The 18967-nt window shown below is 35.5% G+C and overlaps 1 protein-coding gene across 4 annotated transcripts in view; it reads right to left on the bottom strand.

The window, feature by feature from the left end:
• Positions 1-922: 922 nt before the first annotated feature.
• The window catches only part of LOC120628085, a 32942-nt gene continuing 14897 nt past the window's right edge, over positions 923-18967 (bottom strand). For 2 of the 4 annotated variants that reach the window (XM_039896296.1, XM_039896299.1), the window contains 27 exons: positions 18670-18784; positions 18040-18203; positions 17679-17766; positions 17121-17233; positions 16790-16856; positions 16202-16294; positions 15560-15661; positions 15006-15152; positions 14587-14735; positions 14290-14481; positions 14050-14154; positions 13408-13625; positions 12780-12879; positions 12341-12414; positions 11587-11785; positions 11047-11150; positions 10179-10332; positions 9632-9687; positions 9025-9181; positions 8266-8392; positions 8030-8139; positions 7226-7387; positions 6783-6881; positions 5688-5775; positions 3891-3991; positions 2784-2861; positions 923-2037 (listed from right to left, as the gene is read on the bottom strand). In XM_039896296.1, the coding sequence (XP_039752230.1) occupies positions 1954-2037; positions 2784-2861; positions 3891-3991; positions 5688-5775; positions 6783-6881; positions 7226-7387; positions 8030-8139; positions 8266-8392; positions 9025-9181; positions 9632-9687; positions 10179-10332; positions 11047-11150; positions 11587-11785; positions 12341-12414; positions 12780-12879; positions 13408-13625; positions 14050-14154; positions 14290-14481; positions 14587-14735; positions 15006-15152; positions 15560-15661; positions 16202-16294; positions 16790-16856; positions 17121-17233; positions 17679-17766; positions 18040-18203; positions 18670-18784 (3246 nt within the window). In that variant the 3' untranslated portion in view covers positions 923-1953. Of the gene's footprint in view, positions 2038-2783; positions 2862-3890; positions 3992-5687; positions 5776-6782; positions 6882-7225; positions 7388-8029; positions 8140-8265; positions 8393-9024; positions 9182-9631; positions 9688-10178; positions 10333-11046; positions 11151-11586; positions 11786-12340; positions 12415-12779; positions 12880-13407; positions 13626-14049; positions 14155-14289; positions 14482-14586; positions 14736-15005; positions 15153-15559; positions 15662-16201; positions 16295-16789; positions 16857-17120; positions 17234-17678; positions 17767-18039; positions 18204-18669; positions 18785-18967 lie in introns of those variants that run through there. The other 2 variants (XM_039896297.1, XR_005658948.1) reach the window with 2 other exon arrangements.

Below are 18967 nucleotides of genomic sequence, written 5' to 3' on the forward strand. Positions count from 1 at the left end.
CCTACCACATATAAAGCTGAGGTCCTACTGGACTGGAAACGAACGGTAATATCAATATATCATTTACTATGTGTATTGTCATTTTTAAAATTATTGTGCAATTATGTACCGAATAATGAAGCCGCAAACATAAAAACACTCGTGAATAATATAGCTGTCACCAACAGAATAAAAGTCAAGGGTTAAATACTTTATTCAATCGCCGCGCAGACGTGAACGTAATTGCTTCTATTAGCTTTTTACCTATTTTTATTTGGGGAAAAAAAAGTGTATTGTCTATTGAGACATATCCTTTATTTATATATATAATAAAATATTGTCGTATGTGTATGGTATGTAGTACCCGTTTAAATATTTTTAGTAATTTTGATTAACCACGAAAACCTTTGTTTTCATTCTTTAATAATTATGGCATAGCAGGCGTGGCTTAGTGACACTAATCTCGAAGCGGCATTGTGGGAAACGGCGTAGTGAGAACTATTCTGGCAAAAACCTGCAATATTTCTAAGAACTTCACACAATCTGTTGAGAGTGCATGAAGACTCGATTTGAATTTTGTTCCCATGTACCCCTTAATTAATTAATAAATAAATAAATATGTACCCCTAAAATACACACATTGCCATCTAGCCCCAAAGTCGTAACTCGTGTTATGGATACTAAGATAGCTGATGAATATTTTTATGAATATCTTACATAAATACTTATAATATACAGATAAACACCCAGAAAATTAAAAACATTCATGTTCATCACACAAACATTTTACACTTGTGGGAATCGAACCCACGTCCTTGGACTCAAGAAGCAGAGTCGCTGCCAACTACGCCAGTCGACCGACTAAGCCGACCGACTAGAATAAAAGACGTTAGTACAATTCAAATGTTTATATTTCAAATAGGATATGCTAAACCGGAAAAATATTACAAACATTTAAAAACCGAAGTTAAATTATACAATTTTAATTTCTAAACAAAAAGTTGCTAGAGGTGATAAAATGGTTCCGTATGTATAAAATACGTTTTAAACGGCATCCTTTGAGGGCCACTCGTGTGCAATTACACACTTTATTTTTTTAGTTCAATATAATAATATGAGCGAAGAAAGCACGATTTGGTTTAGTCCATTCTCAATATGGTACCTAACCACATTTATGAACACCACTAGAACTGTAACCTTTAGGACAAAGAATCAAATCACAAGCGGCAGGATTCACTTGGGAACATATTTCACCGATAAAAATTTCTGAATTAAATATCTAAACTCTAACACATTCTAACACATATCTTTGAAATGTATGATTTTCTTATCATATCTCAACGCTTCCTACAATTCGACATTTTAATATTAATTTTTTCGCTAACGTCGATAACCTCTCCTTGAAAACACATTTTAACAGTTCAACACATTTTGTTACATTAAAATTCATATTATTATTCCTAAAACTCCACATTTTGAAAAAGAAAATGAATTTGAGAATTCAACTATTTAAGAAGTCGACAATTGAACAATTCGCTAAACAAAATTTTTTTTTTTTATATTTTAGCTACAGCCACATTTTAGGAATTCAACTAGCAGGGATTTCTTTCTTTGGCTCTCCCAATTAGTATACAGTTCCGTACATCATCCAAGACGAAAACTTTAGATATAAAATTTCAATAGAATCTGTTTTAAAACTAAATTTACAGTTGTAAATACTCAAGTTTTTTCTCTAACTTGTCTTATTATATAGACAATCATTTCGTTACTTTTTAGTGTAAAATATGTTAACAAATAAAATATAAAGAGATAGAATATCTCAAAAAAAAATCAATTCACAATGTTCCCTGTAATAAAGGATAGCGGTATTTGTGGACGTATCAATTTAGTTGAGATTAGAGATATGTGTACCCGAAAGTGCATCATTAGCTAGCAATTAATATTAGATAAGGCTACATTTAAGTCTGCACCAGACTATCTTTCATGTTGATTCAATCGACGAAGGCTGGTGACTTCCATACCGAATATAGCAAATTTGGCCGGCTCTTCAAAGTGAACCTATAGAAATAAAATCATCTTCATCATCCACAATTAAAGTTACGTTTTTGGCTGGCGGGAGGCTTCGACCGTGGCTAGCTACCAACCGTGACTAGTACCGACAAAGAAATAACACTAAGCGATATGGCCGGCATACCCCAACAGTTTAGCCTGTTGCCATCTTAGCCAGCCGATGAGATTGCAGTCGAGGGCTTAATTCTAGTAAAATAAAAAATAAAAAATAGAGTAAGCTGGCTTCATCTTGATAGGAAAAAGGGGTTGAGATCATCAGGCTGCTACAATGCGAGTTGGCGGGCTTATTAAATAGTCTGTGTATTTTTATCAATCGATACAATCACAAAGAATCTGAATTTGTGGACGCTTGCAATAGGCATGATGGCGGTAAAAAATAATCGCTAAAATATTCTATTTATCTAATGATATAAAATTCAAAAAAAGACCAACACACATTTAAGAACATTATGCGAAATCTCAGGCTTGCAGGTTAACTCACGATGTTTTCCCTCACCGTTGAAACCAAACACTGGCAAGTGATATTTTAATCATTTAGAACGCACAAACTTGATAAGTTACAAGTTCGTGCCGGGGATCGAAATCGGCACCCCCTAAAGGAAGCCAGCTCTAACCACTTATAATGATAAAACGTGTTCTCATTTTCATATATTTTTAATTAGTTTTTGATCAACAACTGAGAGAATCGAAATAAGATGGTGTCTTTAGAGAATATCAATACGATTTATACCCACCTCTTTATTATTGTCATCGCTATCCTGACTAATATCAGGTGGAATGTTGGGTCCCAGCTTCTCAGCTAAAGTCTTAATCTGAAGAAAATTGTAAGCTTAATATTATCAAGCTAAGCTCAGTGTTCTGTCTTCAGACTTCAGGAAGTTGCTATAGCTTTCCAAGAACAAAAACTCCTAAAATATTTAAGCGTAGCAGGTTTTTAAAATTGTTATTATGTGTTACTGGGTTTTCTTTATTTAGATATAATATACGAGTAGTTCGGACCGTAGACGGTGATTAGTGCGGAAACCCCCGAATCACCGCACTGACGCGCTCACTCAACACAGTAATATTAGTGAGACACAAATTTTGCTGCGTTGATATGGACAGGGTCATTAAACACAAAAGATGGCATCAACTTATTGGCGCTGAAACATATTAAGATCATCAAGCGGCAAGCACGAGATTTGAAACTCTTGTTTCTTTTTACAATGATAAGCCCCATTGTCGTCACTAAAATACGAAAGGTTCTTTTGTTTACTAGTACTTTAAGAGTATTCTAAAAGATGGCGCTGGTTTATTTGTGAGATGAATTAGTGTACTTGTTTGCAAGACTATCGTCGCTTAGCTAACAATACTGTTCAAGTCAAATTGGCATAGTTTAAGGAGATACATAACATGGTGGGAAACATCTATAAGTTTTATTTCCTAGCAATTGTTTTACCTTATTTATTACCTAGGTATTAGATTAAATTGTGTAGACCGGGCAAACACGTGGTAGCGGCAGCGAAAAGAAAACTTACGAAACCGAACCTTAAAGACCCTAAGCTGGAAAGGAGGACAAAAGTTACAAAGAACTTACGTGCAAATATTTTAATGGATATGCGGTAATGGTTCGGCAGTGGTCTTCACTTCATATGAGCGCACAAGCAGTGCTACCCAACCCTACAATTTTTATATTACTCGTATAGGAGGGGAAATATTTTTCATTTTATGTCATCTTTCTGCTTATGCCTACCCTAAGTACAACCCTGGTAAAAAAACCCTGTGCACGCCTCGGCTGTTAGCTAAGCGACGCTATATCTATTAATGTATATCGATGACCGCTTTGGCTGTGTATAACTCACATTGGGGTATTGGGAGAAGCAAGCGCGCGCTCGGCCGCGGCAAGACGGCGCCACCGCACGCCCGTAACGATCGCGGTCCGCCGGGTCAAACATGTAGTAACCTAAAATTGACAGCCGGTAAAATCCCACCGCGCCACTGCAGCTTTGCAAATCTACATATAATCCGTATGCATGTACATATATATTGTACATATATATAGTATATATACAACGTGCACTAGAATAACGAAATAATATTGAAGGATGCATAAGTATATTTCATAAGGAATCACCCTGTAAAAAATTCAAAAGAAGCATATTTATTTTTGTATACAAACGAATTCAAAACATTCCAAGTGTTTATTTATGACAACATTATTGAAGATAAAAGCGCGACACGCGCATATTACCTACGCTACGCGACCTACCTAATAAAGTGACAGGACCCACTTGATTTTAATTTTGCATGTGATGTTAGGGCTGTACCTAATTTCTTTCAGTAAAAACTATGACGGTTGTTTACCTACTCAAAAACTATAAGGTTTCGGTTTTACGGATAAGTCTCAGAGATAGTACATAATTAACCTTTAAAGTCTGTGAAGTATTGGTTGTTGTATATTATATATTTTTTCCACTACAAGTTATTCCTTGACTGAAATAATAAATTCCCAAATTGCCCCTGCCGGAAATCGAACCCGGGATCTCCCACTTAAATTCACCAAAGTGCACGACTCATTAATAAAATAGCTATCCAATTATTTGTCAATAAATAACGAAAAAAAAACACATGAGTCGTGCAAAATAAAAAGAAAAAAAAAAAAATTTAAAACAGCTGTACTAGGAAAGTGATACACAGGCGCCCCTGGTGGAATAAAATGTACATAATATCTATAGATATAGATATATCACCATCCATGTTAATTTTACATGGATATATATAGATATACAGTCTTGCAGTTTTCGTTTTTTTCAATTGCAATTAAACTACACTGAATTAATTAATCATTCGCATTCAGTGACCTACAATCGTCGATTAGAATTTTTTTTTTTAATTTAAAAAAAAAAATTCTAATCGACTTTTAAAAAAATCCATTATTAACTCAAATAATGGATTTTTTCACAAGTTAAGAGTGTTTTCGGGTTTCACACATGACGGACAGGAAAATTTTTTGACCTATTTTGGTGTTTTTTTCCAATTCTATTGCAGTAAATCAATTTTTTAAAAGTATGGAATTAATCTCCATTAAATTATCTCGACAATAGTATGCAAAATATCTTGATTCCGTGAACTAACAAGGCTATAATAATAAAAATAGCCGCCGAAATGAGGCGAAAAAAATTTTTCGATCGTAAAGCACTCTCTGATGCTTCGCATCATGAGTCGTGCAACATCTTTACCGAATAATGCATCAAAAGTTCAATATTGAACATGTCATGGTACTAGTTATATTTTTTTTAGAAAATGATAAAAATAAACCTTTTTATGACCATAGGCATACATTAAAGTATGAGGATAGTTGCTAAATACTATGCTAAACACTAATGCTACCGGCTTTAGTAACCAAGTTCAGGCCGTTTAGTGTCTTTCCGTCTGAAAAGTAGGTAGCACACACACACTAATTAAATTAAATTCCATTTTTAAAAACGACGAATAAAAACTGCTGTCAACCATCCATTAGCACTGCTCCATGAGACTGCACTACGTAGACTTGAACTAAAAGAGTCTTTCTTCTTTAGAGGTATTTTCTTAATATCTCTTCATTAACATAGAAATCTGATTTCGTTTAAAAGTTGTTTTCCTGATTAGGATAATGCTACCTCTTGGAGTCCTGAAGAGTGCAACGGCGAAATCTCCGCGGCCTGCAACGAACACACCCGATTTCTCTTCCCGGAAGAATTCTGTGACCTGTTCAAAAGTGATATAACAATGATTTAACGTAAGAATGTATTATAATAGAGAATCTAATATTATAAATGCCAAAGTGTGTGTTGTTTGTTTATCCTTCCTTCAAGCCTTAACAAAGCAATCAATCAACCAGATTTTTGGATAGAAGATAGAAGAATTGTAAGGATATAGGCTGTTTTTTATCCCAAAAAACAAACGGTTCTGAAGAATTTGTAAAAAAACCGTAAATCTCTCGGCTGTATGTTGCAACAGCTAGTTAGCCTTCCAACATAACGACTTAAAGACGATGGCTGATCTGAGGGATGATCATAGTAATAGTATAAAGAGAAAGATGGTAATGTGTCGCGCATTAATCCAGGAACGTGTAAGTATAAGGATAAATAACGTTTGGGCAAAGCTGCAGAATGCTTTTGCTTCGTAGAAGTGCAGCCGATCCTGGAAAAACTAAACTAAGTTACCGAGGACAACCTAATTTTAATTATTTTGTGCTAATAGTTCCGGCTCGGTGGAAGGACTTACTGCCTTCCACCGAGCCGGAGGAGGCAAGGAAGACAGTTCGGACTTTTGGTCTAAGGGTAAAATCTACCATACCGTAGTGATAAGATCGCTTCATAGCTAAAGTTTTTTGCATTTATGTTAGAAGCGCTATTGTAAACGTATTACGAATAACATAACCTAGGAAGATTACGATTACTGTTTGAAAGATTGAAAGTAAACTGTTTTCTAAACTATGGCAATAGTTTGCTGTTGCTTGAAGTTCAATTTGCCATCGCCGATGACAATTTTTGTAACAGAAAACTATCTCCATCATTCAGTATATTGTTTATATTGTTACACACTGACGATAACAGCAAATTGTCCGAAAAGGAGTTTTGGCATCTAAACTTTTGTCAAATTAATTAGAATCATCTAGAATCTAGATGGACTTTCAAGAGGTAAAAGAAATATCCAAATCTGTTGACAGATTCTTATTCAGTGACATAATCAAGATAAAAATGAAACATTACCTTTTCAAGAAGATCATTATCTACGGTGCCTTTTTGACGAGGCCTGTACACAACAACGCGACACACACAGTTGCCAGGCGTATAGAATTTCCGCAGGATCTGAAATTTCACCAGAAGCGCAATTCTATGACAATGAGCATAAAATCTTTGGCTATGCTAAGAACTTAATTTTGATAATTTCTCGAAATAAATTCAGGATTGCGAGATTATAGTTACATAATACTAAAGTTAACAAAACAATCTGTTGGCTAAACCGAAGAGAAAGAAATTCGTAATCAAATGTGGTCTAAGATGGATCATTTTTGGGATAGAATTGCCCTAACTAAACCAAGTAATAATAAAATATTATAAATTAGGTGCTTATTTAAAAAATTTTTGACTAGCTAAAGGTCCAAAATCTCCAAAGAAACGAAATTAGTCGAAGCTGCATTCTATATTCTCACCTGTACGATATTAAGTATTTTAGAAGGTGGTCGGAAGTGCAGAAAGCTGTCCTGGTAAAGTTGATCACCGCTCTCAAGGATCTGGTCAAGGGTGGACGAACACCATCGACATACATCTTCCACTCTAGACATTGCTACCGCCATAATGGAACAAGAAAGAGCCTGCGAAGCATGTAAATCGACATTTGCTTTTGATAAACTAGTCCACAGCGTATTGATAATAATTTTCTATTTTATTATTCAAGAAAAAGCAGAAAGAAAAGAAGCGTGAGAGAACATCATGTGTTGACTCAACAATTGTAGTAGGAGCAGTCGCAAGACCGGCGGGCGGTCTTGCGACTGCTCCAGTTATTACAGTTTCCGATATTAATAATAATCAATGTGATCCAAAATCTTAAGAAGGCAGATTGAATAAAGTAGTACTAGCTGTTCTTTTCCTACTCTTTCCTGCATATAAGAAAAGCACTACTAAATTATTTTTTTTCAAAACCGAATATTTTGGAATAAGATCCAACCAACTTCGAGTGAAAGCGAAAACTTTGGAAACATCTAGATTATTTTTCCACGAAGCCCCTACGATTATGCCCCAGGCAAACTTTAGAGAACGAGCTTAAGCTCTATCTAGAATGGCGTTTCGTATTACAAAGTAGTCAAATATAGGTTACTTCTAGCGACAATTTGATTGAATTTACTAGGCTAAGCTATTTTTTTTTAAAACCACAGAACAAATAACTTTTAACGCTTTCGTCCCATATTAGCTTAGAATTATGCCTATCAGAAGCGAACCCTCTTAGCTGTTCTCACCTGATTACCACGTGAAGCAAATGGGAATTTCCGACAGCACATCGAGTGTTGAGCCGAAAGGAACTGGGTGCCATCATTGAGGACTAGCCAACCACTTGTATTGCGTTGACCTAAAACAAAATTATTGTCTTTAAAATATAATATCCTTATTCCGCTTGCACTAAGGGTGTCTAGTAGACTGGCTTTACGTAAAAAAAAAAGTTCCACGCAAGCAAGAAGTATAAAATCATGCTGACCTTTCAGCTTCCCTTCTCCTTTATCCTTTCTCTCAGAGGCTCTCTGCGCATCAACACATGTGGCACTACCAGGAGGATGTTTTCTATCTTTTTCCGCAGCACGACGTTTCTTACCCTCTATGGTAACCTAGTATAAATTCAAGAATCTTTTTAAAAACTTTCAATTCCTTTTCTTATTTAAAAGCCTAAAAGCAAAAGTGTCCTTTTTGGTCGTTTGTCCTTCTTTCATGCAGCTTACAGAAGAAACGATCCACGTGTTTCAATTAAAATTTTAATTTAATTGCATTTCACTTTACATTATTTATACATTGTTAATAATATTATCCCAATAATTAAAAGAAATTGTAATGAGTAATTGGGGTAGTAGAGGCAGACAATTTAATAATAAAAATTATAATAGTTCATTATTTAAAATCGTTTACAGTTTTAGCTTTATTATTTAAATATTTTTAAAGGGTATATATAAACACTTTATAATTCTCTTGCTTTTTTATATTTAATAGGATTCTATAATAAATTCGAATGCACATTGGATTTGGACCAGAACTATGCAATTTTAATTTAGATTTTTGTTGGAGTAAATTAAATTCACGATTTCGTCGCAGTTTATGATGACGTTAAATTTTTGGAAATCATTCGAATTTGATATCGAATCAACTTGCACGAAACGTTGAAAACGTTTCTGATAAAAACTGCTTGGGTGTGGAACGCATAAAAATATGAAAAGGCATTCATTTATCAATGCTGTACTGAACTAACTTTGCTAGTAGCTGGTACAAGTTTGACACCCGGCGGTGCGCGAACTATGGGTGGATCAACGCCACCTAGTTTCTTAATGGGCTGGACGGTTACAGCCATTGCGTAAAGTTGAAAGTCGTGCTTTGGTCGTTCAGTCACCGGTATGTTTTGAAGATAACTGAAATTTTAGAAGGCTTGTTTTAATAGTAATCTTTTACTATATTGTATTAGTAGTATCTAGATTGATTGTTAGTGATTCAATGAAATAGGAATGGATCAGTAGTATCGGATTTACCGTGAACTTGATTAACTATACGCTACGCTAAGCTAACTGAATTCGTCTTAATTACGTCCAAGTTTCTTAATATTCAACAATTTAATTAATATAAAACAATCCTAATTATTTCAAACTACTAATTATTTTACCTATTAAGTAAAGTTTTACGTAACATCATAATGTGTATGATTTACATTAAATAGTATGTTTGCTATACACCCATATCAAAGGATTTTTAGAAAAAAATAACGAAAACATACAAATACAATCATTACATTAGTAAATTTTATAAAAAGTAAGATAGACTCATACAGAAAAATTTAACCCACGAGAAGATAAATCTCCACTTACGCAAACGCCATCAGTTTCGCCGAAGTAAACGTTAAAACACACGCAGCGCCATCATCCTACGACACAATTTATATTGTGATCAAAATAATGTTGCTTTAAAACGTTTTTGTTAAGAGTTTAGCGTTGGGTCTCTTCCCACAATGAGAAGGGGCTATTTGTGGACCCAAAGGGACTTTAAACACCTTTAAAAACATTATGGAGAAACTCAAAACTTTCAGGTATGCAGGTTTCCTCACAATGTCTTCCTTCAACGTTGAAGAAAGTGATATTTTAATTGCTTGAAACGCACATATTTTTGAAAAGTTACAGGTGCGTGCTCAGATTCAAACTCGGCTCACTCAATCGGCTATCACCACTTCTTTGAAAGATGGATTACCGCACCAAAAAGATGAGTTAACCAAAAAGTTAATGAAATAAAATGGAAAGCTTGACTGTAAGCTTTAACATTCATCTAATCTAAGTCAACTGGGCCAATTATTTCGAAATCTTGTAATTGATTGGACCCGAAATTTTTAATAAGACTAGTATTTTAATATAATATGTTTACCTGGGCATCAATCCTCAACCCCGTGGGTCCACAAGCGTGGGGCTCCATCATGTAGAAGGGCGGAGCGCCCGCCACGCGCCAAACCGCAACAGCGTGTGGTATCGACCACAAGATGCCGTGCGTGTGCGTCTCGAAAAAACGCTCTAACGCACATCTGTTAAGTTCGATATTATGATCATATTTTGCGCACAACTTTGTAGAGATTATAGTCCTCAACCCTCATTACAGTAGCCTTGAGAGTATATGATCCTAAACCAAACCACGTCGTTATAAATAGTTTAATATTAAAGAGTTATCTTTGCCGGATTTCCGGGATATTACCTACTATTTCATCGATTTTTAAACTCCGTGGTAATCTGCAGCTCGTGTGCATTATTTTGTTTATCCACTCCCATGGTTTAAATCCTCTATAAAAGATTCTGAAATAGCTTAATGACAACATTAAAACACCCAATGTCATAATACCCATTATATCATCCAAACGGAGGAAATAATGTTGCACTGAATTTATTATAACACTCCTTTGTTTTATTCAATCCTTTCTTCTCTACAACGTGTATGAATTTTAAAAAGAACATTGTCATTAGCGCGACAGCACACCGCCAGATATATTAAATATTTTTTTGATATTTATACATAATTATATTTTTCAAATTTAATAGAATATAGAAAAAGTGAAGGGTAAGTAAAACAGCCATCGGGATCGGATCCTTCGAACATTAAAGAACAAATTCCAGTGAATTGTAATAATTGCTCTATACAAAAACAATTTGCATCATATAGTATATCGATTACCCTAAAATTATGTAGAATCGAATAGTAAATTGTTTTTCAGTATACAAACAATTGCTTTGCTCTTTTGCTTTACCTGACCGTCATCTCAGTAGGTGTCTTCTGCTCCAGTTTACCGGAGTATACTTGCTGTAAATCATACCGCACGTAGTTGACGCCCAACACAAAGCGTTTTAAAACCTACAACAAACACATTCTGCTCGAAAAAATTTATTTCCCTTGAAAAAACAATAGAAGTATAACATAACCAATAATGGCGAATACACCTTTACGGTAAGGTTTCAAAACTGTAAGATTTTTCTACAGAGTTGTCTGCTAAATTTTATGTAAGTTATGTATGCGTTGTGGTATACGTAGAGTTCTGAAAAACTAACTTTTGACACTTATTACTATTAATAGAAATCGAAACTAAAATTAATATAGTTTTATCAACTTCTTAAATGTAACTCACTAATAACAGAAACCAAAACGAAAATTAATATAGTAATATAGGCTTGCAAAGTTAGCATAATAGCTAAAAACAAGCTTTCCATGATTGCTATGTAATTAATATCTGTAAAATATATAAAGACAAATTTTATTATATACATCGCTTTAAAATAATAATCGAATTTACCTGTAGTGGTAGTAGAATATCTTCCCCAGGCCTGAACTCGTATCCCAAAGAGCCAAGAGATTTAGCAAACAGCTGGCAAGCGACGGCCATAACTTCGTCGACAGTGTTCCGAGTCCAGAGGTGAGGACGTCTCACGTGCGACATGCAAGCGCCCACTACCGCCCCGCATGATGTTTGGAGGAGAGCGTCACGAGTAAATCTAGATTTTAGTATACAAATTATGGTTTTGTAATATCCAGATTTGACTATGACAAGGATTTCCCGGAATTCCCAGGATTTCTTGACGTAGACCGGGTGGTGCCAAAAAATTGGACAGTACTTATGGAAATGGTGTACGGCAGTACATGTGCCGGGACACTGAATGTCTAGGTATCATACTCGTTGATTCGACGACGTTGATGAGTGGACGAGTAAAGGGCTTTACACAATCATACAAGCAATTTCTTGGCGAAGCTTCGTCGTTATACTGATAGAACAATTACCCTCGTATTTCTGCTGCTGGCATAGACTGTTTTTTTTTGTGAACTTTACAGTTTTACTTCGCTACGAAATTTTCCTTCGGATCAACGACAATAAATAGTAAATCAACATTTATTTAGCATTCGGATTCGATTCTTGCTCTTATCATAACATGCCTACCAAAACCCAACTGTATTGACAAACAAAACTAAATCCGAATTGCCATATATGATGACAAAAAATATGTAAACATTTTAACGCCTATTGAATGGATGAAATCAAAATAAATGCTCACTTGACTAAATCAGGTGGCCGTGATCCTCGAAGAATTGTTCGGCCTCGAGCAGTTTCCACATATGCAGTCAGTACCTATGGGAATATAGAAATTGTTTTATCAAAAATTAAGCATATTACTGATCAGAAATATTTCCAAAGATTTCCCAGAGGTCAATCGTCACAATCGCTGCAGCACCAAAAATGCTGCCAAAACTTTCCTATAGATAAATATATATTCAGAGGAGGGTGACATATCGTAGAATAATGAAAGTTGTTAAATTGTAACGCCTTTTAGTAACTTGCAAATTTTGCAACGTCATTTGGCTGTATAAATATAAAAACACACAAGTTTATCAACGACTCATTCGGTAAATTATAACAGAAGTACGTGAAGAAAATTAGTAACGAAGAACAATTTTCTTCGATAATCTATTTTTTTATTTTCTAACTATATTTACCTTCCATTCATATCCTTCATCGGGAACGGCGCCTTGTGCAGTGACGATACTGGGAATCTTCGCCAATTCCCAGAATACTCTCACTGATGCTATTGAGAACCTGTAAACCATCATGATTTACCATAACTATGCACTATGCGATTTGAACTGAAACTGCTATTACTGTTGAGTAGTAAACAAATTTAATGTTACATCGGCTACTACTATTTTGTGCGAATTCAAGCGATGTGTGTTGTTGCCTTGTTGTGCATATATCGGTAGAAAGTTTTATTTGTTACAATGCGCAAAGACAAAAAATATGTGGTGTGGGAACTAGATTAATTCGGTCACGGATATAAGCAAATTACGCTTTACGTTCAATGTACATCATGGAATTCCGCAAAGTAACACGTGCTACTATCTTTTACTTACTATATGTGTCAGTCTTAATAAGGACTAATTTCACGATTCAATTTGTAAACAAAGTTTAGTAATACTACTTTTTTCTATAGTTTCAAATGTTCAAACTGCAGCTCTGATCTCAGTTTGATTTGATTGAATGTAGCTTAGAGCTTAAGGCGTTTAGTTTCAAAGGTGAAATCGGGCCTAGTGTTATTAAAGTCTACTTGATATTTTTAAATGTCAATACTTGTTGGAGCCAGGTCTTCCCAACTTGTCCATAGTGGTTTTCAGAGTACCGGCGAGTTGGTCGGCACTCGCAAACAGTATGAGGCCCGCACCCCCTCCAGGGGAAATACAACCAGTGGGCCCCACTGCATGCGGCTCCCATAAACAGAAGGAGTTATCGTCCGCCCCACGCCATAGTCCGACACAATAGTCTTTAGCGCACAGAATGCCGTATTTTGCCTAAGAGAAACGTTTACAATTATAAAAAAAATATGCATATATTTATATGCTTTTGTACCTTACACGTTAGTTTGAATTTTGAAGCTGTTTCAAGGTTTCTAAAGCTTAAAATATGTGTAAAAGTTAATTTGATTGCCTGATATTTTAACAGACATTGTGTTTTTGGTATTTTAATTGATATCTTGATTAAAAAAAATTGAATGTGACTGAAATGTGATATGAAACATCATTACCTAAAATAAGATATTCAGATATTTTTATTTCTTTTTCGGACGTTCAAATATAAAGTTCACTGCGGCATCCCGAGACGTAATTATATTGGCTTTCTCTTTACACTACACAAAAAGCTTACCATCTCGCTAGTGAGAAATAGTTATTTTTAGTAAATTAGACAATATTTCGCTAAATCAATTCAAAAATATACTGTTTCAAAGAATTTCAGAATGGCCCTCTGGAAGTTCAGCACAGCACCAGTTGCCTGAGCTCTAATGTCACCCTGCACGACCTCTTGATCAATTTCCAATTTTATCTAAAAAAGATAACAAATTTTCTCATCATGATTCGTATGTGCAATGTGCATTCGCAAGTGTGTATGTTCTTGTGCATATAATGTGTGTTGGTTTGTAAGATGGTGTGTGTAAAGTCATGTGTCTGAAATACTCACATTAAAACTAGTGATATGAAATTCTGGTTCAATTTCAGACGGAGTCAGTTTAGGAGGTGCGGCGGCTCGTGGTAAAGACGTTGTGTAGAGTCGATCGCCATACTTGAGTATAGCGTCGATCAGTTGCGGTTTCCAATGGATGTACGGCTCTATGTGATCTACAATTATACCCATAGCTGCATTGGCCGCATCCTAAAAAAGAAATATAGTGTTTTGCTTAGTTATTATTATAATAATTTTGTATAGTTTACATTACTTATCATAACGTCACAGTTGCATGAACAGCTATTATTTTACCTGATTGTCCCTATTAGGTTGATCAAGAAAATAGTTTTCATTCTGCGCCACTCGGCCCCGAACCGACGCTACAGCTCGACCGATGCGTATAAAGTATGTGCCCATCGCTGCATCGTCCAATGGGTCTATTAGGTCGTCACCACCGTCACCTGAGTGTCAATTTTAACAAAAATACGTATTATTTACCAACTTTTTTTTCCCAAACTTGGTCACTAAATTATTTAACTTGTTAAACCGAAAAATCATTTTATATAGAAATCGATGTAATACATAATATGACATGTATAAAGAAAATTTAATTTCATTGATGTAAAGGTCAAACAACAATTTACCCAATAATGAACCCTGTAGGACACCAATTTTTTTAACTTCAATAGGGCAAACTGGCGAAAATATTTAATTCGATCATTAAAGCGTACCTTCTTCTTCAGCGCCCTCCTCATCACCAGTTCTGTATACTCCAGATTTTTGCTCTTTCAGTACAGATGTTAGTTCATTGATAATTTTCACCGGGTATAGTTTGTACGGTGCAAGACATTGTTTTCTATCGAGAGGGCCTTGAAGGGCTGAAAAGAATAGTATAACCAATAAGTGTAGATATCAAACGCTTTGTTAACTTAGGTAGTTCTCCTGAAATATTATTAGGTATACTAGAGCTAAAGCCAACCGCGTTATTTAGGTTCGGGAATCGAAAGATTTCCGGCGATAAAAAGTATCCTATGTCTCAAGCAAATTTTAATCCAACGTACTCGTAGGTAACAAACCAACTCATTTTATAATATTCTGTATGGGCTAATGTGGAATTCAAAAGACAATAAAGATATTAATTAACCCGGATATGTTTGCTTAGCAACACTTAATATACTTTCGTGGTAGAAAACATAAAGGCCTAATTAAATTTCCGGAAGTAGTTACAGAAACTTGAACAATATAGGTTGTCGAAAATCTTAGTTTCAAAGAATATGCAACTTACTCAGTTTATCAATAAATTCTCCCGGACTAGCGGCAACTATCAAAACAGGGCACGATTCAGGTGGCACAAATTCGGGTTCCGGTTCAGGTTGCTCTTCACCTTCTGCAAAGTAAACAGTGGTTTATAATTCAAAAATACCAATATAAAGGGCAGACTGTACTATTCGAAAACTGTAATAAAAACGTGAAATTCGAATTCTCAACAATACGTTCCTTGCGGGTTTCCTTTGTGTTAAAAAAATCAAAGGACTTGTCAAGACATCAAGACGCTAATGAGATAAAACATGTCATCATCAATAAAATCATCACCTGTCTAAATAATGTACGAATGCCGGTCCCAAAACTTATTTCATTTAGGATAAAGAAATATTAAGACAGCTTACCTTGTAAGGGATATAAATTATAATATAATATGCCAGTTTTCACTAACGCCAAACAAATAAGTCACAGCTAAACTAAGAAGATTCCTAGGTATATATCAACAGTGGTTAACCATTAGTTGACACCTAAGAGTTGGTAAAACGCTTTTTTTCTACACACATTGCCTAAATCAGTAGGCATTCGATATGTGCGATGCCTAGGGTTTAGTGAAATCAGGCATAAATGTCGCACTTATTGTAAAATTTTATCACGAGTGGTTTACCAGCGCCAGCTTCTTCATCGCCTTCTTCTTCATCACCACCACCGCCTTCACCAGCCATCTCATCTTTGATACGTTGTAGACGGATTTCGTCTCCTGGAGAGAATATATTTTCAGTTATAAAACGACAGTTTTCACTTGTTTCAGACTTTAAACGCAGGACAGAAAACTGATATCGTCACTGAAAACTTAAGATTTTCTCTATTCACCTAACAGAGTTTGACGGCGTAACAGTGTGCACTGTGGTTTTAGGTTAAGGTCCCGATTTTGATCTCCGGCAGGGGCAATTTAAGCTAAGCTCTGGTAGGAGAGTTCCACCGTGGCTAGTTACCACCCTACCGACGAAGACGTGCCGCTAAGTGATTTAGCGTTCTGGACGATGTCGCGTAGAAACCGAAGGGGTATGGGTAAAATTTAACTTCCATAACCTTACCATACAAATTTAGCTAATCATCTTAGAGATGGTAGCTGTTAGGGAAATGGCAGTCAGGCATCTGCATCGTCCTTACCAACAGAAGAGATTGCAGTCAAGGGCTATCTTGTAGTGGAATAAAAAGTTTTTGTCAGGAATACATTTTTGCAAAGTCGTACCTTTCTTAATCCTTTGTGCTGTTAGCATCCCTTTGATCATAGTAGGAGCGGGATCAAATGCAACCACCTGTAGTATATTAAAAAATATATACTTATTTACTTGTGATGACTAAGCACCAATACCAATAAAGAAAAAATATAGAAGCTGTGGTAATCCCGTGGTTAAATCTTCGGCATCACATTCGTGCGCGCGAGTTGGAATCCCAGCGCGCGCTTCTATCTTTTGCAAGTTATGTGCGTTTTAAGTAATTAAATATCATGATGATGATTATGATAATGGTGATGTCCAATAAATGCAAAAGAGCTTCTCCAATGTCAAAAAAATATTTACCTTTCCACCGGCTGACATCCAAACACCCATTTGATGATAGTCACCAACAAGCAAAGAGACGGAAGTGGGCCGTGATTGATCATACCACATCTTGAATAAAGCGTCCTTGATTTCTGTTAATTACCATTAGATTTGTTTGTAATACAATATTCAAAACAAGGGAAGGTGCGGTGTGGCTTGTTATAGTTGAATTGAATGGCTGACCAAACATTGTAGCATTGACTCTAGCAATTTTCCTACGTAGAGAATAAATAAAGTAACAGAAACCCGAAGCAGATCAGTCATCATCATCAATGCAACCAATTGACGTCCACTGCTGGACATAGGTCTTTTGTAGGGAATTCTACAATCCACGGTCCTGGGACGCTTGCCTCCAAGCGCCTTCCAGCCACTCGCCTCATGTGGTCTGTCCGCATCGAAAAATTGCACCAATAATTTGAGCAGAAGTAGTATTGAGACTAAAAGTCAGTGAAAGTCGTAATGAAAGCATACAAAGAAACAGATGCAGATCCTTGTTGCTATGCAAACGCATTGAAGGTAATGAAAAAGGCGATTTACGTTTCATAGGTGGTTCTCTTTCTTCTTCTTCAGCTTCCTCTCCTAATTCATCTCTATCACCACCTTCTTCTTCTTCTTCACCACCTTCCTATATACAGATATACAATTTTTCACCAAATACACACATCTTCTTATTTTGAACGAGTTGATAAACAATTTATGCTTCGTGATTCCTTATTTAAATTACATACAGATGAAAAACTTGAAACTTGACTCCGAACAACCGTATTTTTTATACAAGACTATTGTTATTAAATGATGCATGACACAAGAGGATGAACTATTTAATTCAGAATGCACATTGAAGGGTCGCACGGATACTTAGAACTCCGAGAAATTCCCAATCCAAATTTACACTTACTCCAGCTGGTTCATCGGGAAGTCTCAACGGTAAGCGTATTGGTTCTCCAAGCTCAATTGAAAATGTGTTTGCTCCCATTTCAAACTTTTCAATAAGATCTTCAGGCTCGATTGTTTTGCGTCCCGTCTTTTTCACGTGATTAAGATAGTAATCTACACCGGCATCTGTTAGTAAAATGTTAAAATTTTTGGAATTAAATATTTTGTTATTGCCATCTTTTGTATTCTACTCCCATCTTTGTATTTCTATTTCCCTCACTTCAAAGTGGTGTACAAATAAAGAGTCAATACAAATTATTCCCCATTATTTTACAGAACGTATTAAATAAATAAATAAAATGTACTTAAAAATATTTTTTTAATTGCAGTTAAAGGTTTATAAAGGTCTTTCTATGGCAGATGCGTAATGGCAATTGAATAATGACGATTTTGTTAATTTTCACATTCTTGGTACGAAAACTTGTTAATAATACGTTAATGACAAAGATTGTAGTAAAATGGAAATATAATCAGAATGCGACGCCATTGATAATCGTGATAATGCTGGAGCTGAAAAATAAGATCACACAATTCACAAAAAGGAATTAAATAAAAAATGTTCATCAAATGAAAATGAAATGAATAATCCTACCAATACAATTGTACATGTGATCTTGATGCATGTGCGGTGGAGGCACTGTGTCTGTAGCAGCTGCGAAAGCAGCCGCTGCAGGTAAAGCTATTGTACGACCTGCCATATCATCCTCCTGGAAAAGTACATAATTGTTTTAAAGTAATCGTTTAGGAGTTACATAACGCCAATTATAGCTAAGGAAGTGTATCACTTGAAGCGTTATATATATCGCATCTCACACGACATCTTGTGCGTCGTTTTGAAAGAAGTGATAATTAAAGAAGAGAAATTCAATAGGTGCTCAGTACTTTTTGTG

This window comes from Pararge aegeria, chromosome 12, assembly GCF_905163445.1.
Source record: "Pararge aegeria chromosome 12, ilParAegt1.1, whole genome shotgun sequence".
Lineage (NCBI taxonomy): Eukaryota > Metazoa > Arthropoda > Insecta > Lepidoptera > Nymphalidae > Pararge > Pararge aegeria.